This window comes from Camarhynchus parvulus, chromosome 1A, assembly GCF_901933205.1.
Source record: "Camarhynchus parvulus chromosome 1A, STF_HiC, whole genome shotgun sequence".
NCBI lineage: Eukaryota > Metazoa > Chordata > Aves > Passeriformes > Thraupidae > Camarhynchus > Camarhynchus parvulus.
The window spans coordinates 35,099,117-35,107,116 of NC_044586.1; the positions used below are offsets into that span (position 1 = coordinate 35,099,117).

Here is an 8,000-nt window from a genome sequence, read left to right on the forward strand (position 1 = left end):
CATAGTCAATCAGCCACTGCTCTGGAGTAAGTAACTAACTATGGCACTGTGTAAATACTGGTAATTAACATCTTTTCAATAGCAGTTACTTCATTTTTTGCCTCATGTTAGGGAATCAGGTAGAGGACCTCACCAAGGATTCAACAGCTGAAACAGCAAGCAGGCATGTTCATAAGAAGGTGACTGAGTAGAAAAGTCTGAATGTTCTGCAAACTTCAAATTAAGGAAAAATGTCTCTGTCCACAAACAGATACATCAACAACAGATACAGCAGCTGTGCTGCACCTTATTTTCAGAATCTGATGGAAAGAAAACAGAACAAAAAATGCAACACTGTAAGGAAACAAAGGCCAATAAGATTAATTCAATTTAGACAATGGTTGGCCTAAGTGACCTTACACTCACGAAAGGAAGCATCTTAGTTTAGAACTACGCATTAAGTAAAAAAAATTATAACTCAATATAAAAGTCTGCATTATATTGCTCAAATTTCCATCTTCCTCTTTGGAATAGCTGATATTTGCCCAAAGCTTACTCACACATCCACTGCTAAAGTGTCACTGGACAGTGATGTACCTACTGCATCATGAGTCTATTTCCAAGGACTAGGTGCCAATACATTTGAGTGTTCCACAAAGCATCAAGCCAACATTAACTTGATCAACATGATCTTCTGCTCCACAGAAGATATGCTACAATACTGGCACTCAGATTGTAATAAAATGCAAATCACAGAATGGTTTGGGTTGGAAGGGACCCTAAAGATCACCTAGCTGCAAGCCCCCTGCAATGGGCAGGCAACATTCCACTAGACCAGTGGAATGTCTTAAAGACACCTATCCAGCCTGGTCTTGAACACCTCCAGGGATAGGGAGCAGACAACCTCTCTGGGCAATCTGTATCAGTGTCTCACCACACTCAGAGCAAAGAACTTCTTCCTGATATCCAATCTAAACCTATGCTCCCCCTTCAGCTGAAGGCTGTGACCCCTCATCCTATCACTACATTCCTCTGGAAAAAATCCCTCTCCAGCTCTCTTGTAAGCCCCCTTTACATACTGGAGGGTGCTCCAGGGTGTCCCTGGAGCCTTCTCTTCTCCAGACTGAAAAACCCCCAACTCTCTCAGCCTTCCTTCACAGGAGAAGTGCTCCAGCTCTCTGACCATCTTCACAGCCCTCTTTGTTACACTGGATCTATGCCTATAGTGGGGACTCCAGAGATGGACACAGTACTGCACATGGTTTCCTATGAGGGCACAGGAGAGGGGGACAATCATCTCCCATGATCTGCTGACCACGCTGCTTTTGATACGGCCCAAAACACAGTTGGCTGAGTTGCAGGTGGACATCTGAGTGATATTGAGCTCTTCACCCACAAACACCGTCAAGTTTTTCTCCCCTGAGCTCATCTCAATCCATTCTCCACCCAGACTGTACTTGTGCTTGGGACTGCCCCACAGACCTCACACTTGGCCTTGTTGAACCTTGTATGCCTTTTGTTTGCTGAGCCTGTGGCTCAACTTTTCTTCCCAAGAAAGTAAAATTTCACACCTGCTAGTCTTAAAGGCACCTAATTTCTAAGTAGGGAAGGGGTGGAGAGGGACAGAATCCCACAAATGTTGCTCATGTTGTAACAAATATGAGAAAGCTCTCAACACCATGAGCTACATAAGAAAAGTTTCCTACTTGACCACAGTACATATTTCAAGCTCTGCCTCATGTGCTCTGAAGATTTCTTTAACCACAAGGTATTTCTGCTACTCATGCAACAATAGCAGGGTATCAGTGAAAATACAAGTCTGTTCAGGGTACTGAGAGCAAGAGCTTCAGGTAGTAACCCACTGATCCTATTGTTAGCACTTCTGCAAAAAGAAATCCTTAATGAATAGAAAAAAGAAAGAAAACACAGAAATTTCACAGAAATATCACTGAACTGCTTTACATTCAAGCATAATAAATGAATTCAAGAGAGATAGTCTTCTGTTCACAAAGAAAACCCACAAAGTACAGTATAATAAAAAAGAATTATGATTGTATTCACAGTAAATGATAAGGGCTGAAAAAGTTATAACAAACGTTTTCAATCAAATGCTTAATAAAATGGCACAACAATGCACAGTACAGGAGTTTTGTGCACTCATGTTTAACTAGTAGAAGGTGGAGCAAGACACTGCCTACCCCACAGAATAGATATACACCTAAAATAATTCATTGTATCTATGCCAACAAAATACCTGAAGGATGCAAAGCTAATTTTAACATACCAAATTAAAAAAAAAAAAAAACCCTCCACTGCAAACACAAATCCCCTCCCCAAACATACAGCACTAACACCACTACTATTTAGTAATAGCTGCAGTGCTCCTTGAACACTTCTAGTTGCTGAACTGGCCAGACATCTGAGCTTAGAGATAAAGCTCAGATGTTTGGCCAGTTAACACTCTGAAACTTTAACTCCAAGAGCAAGAGCACAAGCAAGTGAAAAATAACTTATCTGACAGCCCATGTGTCAACTGGTAACTTGAGAAAGATTTAACAGCCCATGTGCTGAAGATACTCTGTACTCCAAGAACATTAAAAAAGTATCATTACTGTCTTTAGATCAGCTGCAGTAATCACCTGTACACTGACAGACTGAAATTGAAGCTTGTACTTCTCCCCATATGCAACTTTTCAGCTCATTCTCTAACACGGTTTTCTGTTATAAGGGTGAATCCAGAGTAGGTTCTCTGAATACAATAAACAAACTGCCATTTGCTAAGCAACAAAAAGAGAGAAAATGTACCAATTTTCATAAAGTATGATATATAAATATACCTGTTTGCATAAAGTCAAAAGCTCTGAAAACAAATGACCTTATTACCAAGTTACTCCCAGAAAAAAACTGGCAACTCTAAGAAAGGGCAAAAAACTGAAGCTCACACTGTTCTAGGGCAGATGGTCATTTATAAAGAATGAGTCACGACTCCAGAATTCAACAGCAGTAACTTTTCCTGAACAGAGTTAACTATCCATATAGAGAAAAACACTGATAAGAACCTCGTGAGAGGTTCCAGCAAGAAAAAAAAAATCACAGGACAAAAGTCCAAGTAAAGTAGTATATGAGATAACCACATTTATAATTCATATCCCATTACTGGATGGAGCAGAAACCAGAGACTACATGAAATAGCAGGATTCTGAATCTACTCATATTAATAAGGTCTGGGAAATAAAATTAAAGATAAAAACAAACAAAACACAAAACAAACAAAAGCCCCCCAAAAGCCAAAAAACCTGCAATAGAGAAGAGAAAGGCAAACAGGGTAAAAATGCAATAGAAACTACAATCTTCTATGGTTTGCTGAAGCAAGTTTTTGTGAAAGCTGAAACAATGCAGGTTATCCCAGCTGCTTAATACACTGCCACGTGCTTTCCATGGGAACCAATTTGTGTAATACTTTGCAGAAAAGAGCACATACATTAAAATACATTACTTTCATATGATAAGATCTGCCACATGAGAATAAAGCACTCCACAAACTAATGCCTACTGATCCTTCAGAAAGTTACCACCTGAAACACCCCATTACAACAAATTGCACAGCCAGAAGGAACACTGCAGTTAACTTAGGACATCCACAGCTTGTAAAGACACTGAAGTGCAAAAGGCCTGAAGTGAGAATGCTGGGTCTGTACCAATCTACACTACATTTATTCTACCTGGAGTGAAATTTCATTAGTTTGTAAGCCCTCCCAAAATCCTGCTGCCACTCAAACAAACAATTTGTGGTCCAATGTGCTCCCAACAGAAAACTAACCCTGACAAAAGGAAGCACAGTTGTATGTATTATTTCAGCTTGCTAGATCTAATTACTGACAGATCAAATGAGTACAGTATCCAAGAAAGCAGTAGCGCAACACATAGGTGGGGAAATACAGAGAAGGATGGAACTGCTCCTGAGAGCAGTGAAACATCTAACCAGCCCAGCCACTCCATGAAATTTGAGAAAACACAACTGTCATTTTTCCTCTGTGTTAAAAGAGACACGGCAAAGAATGCGACTGAATTAGAAGTTGCATTAACAAGTTGCATTAGCACTGTGGACGTGGCATAACTAAAACAGTTTTGCAACATCTAAGAGATTTAATCTCAGACAAACATGGCTCTTGGAAAGGAACAACGAATACACAGCAAATTTACAAACAACTAATCCACAATCATTCTAGCATCTCATATAATCCATCATAATGCAGCTGCTTTCACAAGAGACATCCTGAAGAAGATCCTGATAAAAAAGCCTAAGCGGAAAACCAAAAACAACCTGAAAAATTAAAATATTAAAATATTTACCTAAAAAATTAAAATATTTCCTGTCATCCAATAAACTTCTGTATTAATATTAAAATGGGTAAAATTAAAAAAAGAACTTCTCTGTATACATAAAAACTGGATGTACATAGCTAGAAACAGCTGGGAGGACACTATGGCTATCTTTATATTTACACACCTAACAGCAGTAAAGAACATAAAAATAAAATTTTAAAAACTCGAGCTGCACAAATTGCCTGCTCCAACAATTCTGGTTGAAACGGATCTGCTTTCAACACCACGACGGAATTTTCCGGAATTTTCGTGCTATAGCTAAGGGCACTCCTCAGCACCCCCGGGGAAGCGCAGACGTGGCTAATTACGTGTGTTCTCTTACGCCGAGATCAGCGTGAACTGAAACTATCATCTTCTGTCCTGGGCTGGAAAAGTGAAACCGCACACTATCACACGCTCACCATGGCTACTCCATACAATCGGACACCACACCGAGATTTTAAATCCTAAATAAAGGATCCACGTGCTCGAGAACACTACACTGCAAAGCAATGCTTTCATAAGAAAGAGTAATGAAATAAAACTATTTTTACAAAAAAAAACCAGTACGGACACAATTCGTATCTGTTGGCGGGGGCGGAGGGAAACAGTGGGTGTTGCTTGTACCTCCCCCTCATGCGAGCTCAGTCTCTGTCAAGCAATAATGTTTCGCTCCGGAACGTTCGGCAAGAATCCGCGGCGTACAAAAATTTTTTTAAAAAATGTTAAATTACTAAACTATGGGACTGACAAGGCTTTGCACGCACGCCGGGGGCAGGTTCCCACACACTACCAGCGCGCAGGCCGGGGGAAAGGCCGCTACCGTCCCTGAGCACCTCCGGGACACTCGGACACGTAGACGGGACAAGCCGCGTTCCTCAGCCTCAGGCGGGGAGCCAGCGCGGCCGCGGGGCTGCCCGCCCCCGGCGGAGAGCGCCCTCCAGCCACCCCGGGGCCGGCGCCGAGCTGCCGCGGAGGCGCGGGGCACTGCCCGGCCGGCAGGTGCGGGAAGGGCCTGAGTCCCGCCCGAGGCCGCGACCGCCTCCGGCGCAGAGGGCCCGCGGCCGCTGCCAGTGCCCGGCTCGGCCCGCCCGAGGCCAGGACGGCACCCGGAGAGGCGGCCCCGGGCGGCGACACCCGCACGGCAAGGGAAAAGGCGCCTGCTCGGCCGTTCAGCGGCCCAACCCCCCCTCCCCGCGACTCCCGCCAGCTGGGGCGACCCAGCGCCCGACACGGCGCGTCCCGCGGGGGGACAGGCGGGAGAGGCCGGCCCCGCCGCCGCCCACCCCCGTTACCTTGCCGCTCGGCGGCGCCGCCATGTTGCCCACGAGTGTTTATGGTGACGTCGCACTCCTCACGTGCTTCCCCGCCGCGCCACAACAATGGCGTCACTGCTGCGAGCCGCGCACGCGCACTGTGCGGGGCCCGGGCCCGGGAAAGGCTGCGGCCCGGGACAGGGAGTGTGGGCTGGGGCTGCGCTGTGCTGTGCTGTTCCAAAGGCTGCGGCCCGGGACAGGGAGCGTGGGCTGGGGCTGCGCTGTGCTGTTCCAGAGGCTGCGGCCCGGGACAGGGAGCGAGGGCTGGGGCTGCGCTGTGCTGTTCCCGACGGTGGCCGTGGTCCCGTCGCTCCTGTTGAATCCCTGGCAGCCCCGCAGCCCTCCGGGAGGTTGCCGAGTGTCCAGCCGCGGGCCCGCGGCGGCCGGGGCAGCGGTGACCCCTCCACAGCGCGGCGAGGGGGAAAGGAGATTGTTGTTCTTTTTTTTTTTTTTTTTTTTTCCACTCTCACGCTTTTTCAGAGCTCCCTGAGATTGCAATTGTAATTTGAGCAATGTTATATAGTTGATATAAAGCACACATCATATTCTCTCGAATTATTTTCTTTCTCTTTCCACTGTTGTCCAGTCACAGAATCATAGAATGGTTTGGGTTGGAAGGGACCTTAAAGATCATCTAGTTCCAGCCATCCTGCCATGGCCAGGGACACCTTCCACTGGACCAGGTTGCGCAAAGCCCCATCCAACCTGGCCTTGAGCACTGCCAGGGATGGACATCCAGAACTCGTCTTTGCAACCCATCCCAGAACCTCACCACCCACACAGTGAAGAATTTCCCTCTAATACCTGTTCTAAACCTACCCTGTCTGTTTGAAATCATTCCCCATTGTCTTACTGTTTCATCCCCTTGCAAATAGTCTCTCTCCAGCTATCTTGCAAACACCCTTTAGGTACTGGAAGGTGCTATAAGATCTCAATATCACAGCACCCACAGGCACTACTAAGCCACCCAATACTCATATACCAGATCTTTAATGTTAGTGAAAAATACACTGCTTTCAAGATGGTAGTTTTTAACACATAATGCATTCAACACATCAAGGGACAAAAGTAGATCTTAATTACAATCTCATCCATCTTAGCAAATATTCAGCTTTCATATGTGTACAGATTTATAAAGCCTGAAAGAATTCTGCAAAAATCAATGGATTTTGATTGGTCTTCTTTATCTGGAAAAGTATATTATGTGTGGTATTACTTTGAAAAATTTGGCTTTCACGTAATGTCTGAAACATAATAAAGATGCTTTTTAAGACATTGATTATATTCCAACAATACCATAAAATATTTTGAGCAAACAGTATATCCCCAAATACTGTATATTTGAAACAGACAAATGAGATGCTTGCAGGGAAGTGATTTGCTTCTCTGAAGGAGCAAAGGTAATTTGTTGGGTTTTGGAATGGGTTGGTTGGGGGTTTTTATTTCTGTCATAAAGTGGCATTATAATTCCCTTCTGGCTTTTTGAATTAAAACCCCATTTAGTTAGATTAATACCCATCCCATACTTACCTTGGAAAACCAGATTTCCAATTTTCAAGACAAATACTGATCTGCTTCAAAGTTGGAAAAGCCTGTTGTGACTCTCTGTATATAAACATGCATAAAGATGAGAAAAACAAATAAAAACACAGATCACAAGTTCTTCTAGTAATATCTAGGTCTGGAAAGCTGTATCAGTATAGCAAAAATGGACCCCTTAACTTTGGTGGTCCTTTTGTTTAAACTTAATAAGAACAAAATTTAGTGTCACAATGAGTACAAGGGAGAAGGCTACACATTAAAAATGCATCACCATAAATTAATTGCTTTGAGGAGTGCAAGTGTTTTAGCTATCTTCCACATCGGTTTAATCTCACTTGGCATCCCATGTGTTCTTTTTCATCCTTTCCTTTTCCTACCCTTTTCCTTTGTTTCTTACTCCTTGCAATGTAACCATACATTACTTTCACACCCATCTGTAATCCTGTTCCCTCTTTCTTTTCATCTCTAACCTCCCTGAAACTTGCAATGAACACTGAGGACTTCCTTTGATTAGTTCCATTGCATCCCCATTCTGGCTCTTCAATTAAAATGCTTTGTCAAGGTTTCTTTCCTAGGAGAAGCTCAAAATTGAGATTCACATTTCAACTCTGTTAGCCAAGCCACAATCTACAATGACTCCTTGAGGTCTGCTCTCTTTGCTAGCATGATTGCCAGTTTCTAGTTCTTCTGTCTCTTGGACTTGATCATTAGCATATTGAATCAAAGCCTCTGTTTCTTTGTAGGAAATTGTGTCAATAAATACATATTTATCTCATGACTCATTGCCATATTTCTACC

General features: G+C 43.8%; 1 protein-coding gene across 1 annotated transcript in view; it reads right to left on the bottom strand.

The window, feature by feature from the left end:
* Positions 1 to 5,722, bottom strand: part of TBC1D15 (TBC1 domain family member 15) — a 35,759-nt gene extending 30,037 nt beyond the window's left edge. The window contains exon 1 of the mRNA XM_030960169.1: positions 5,640 to 5,722. Within this exon, the coding sequence (XP_030816029.1) occupies positions 5,640 to 5,663 (24 nt within the window). The 5' untranslated portion in view covers positions 5,664 to 5,722. The remainder of the gene's footprint in view (positions 1 to 5,639) is intronic.
* Positions 5,723 to 8,000: the final 2,278 nt, after the last annotated feature.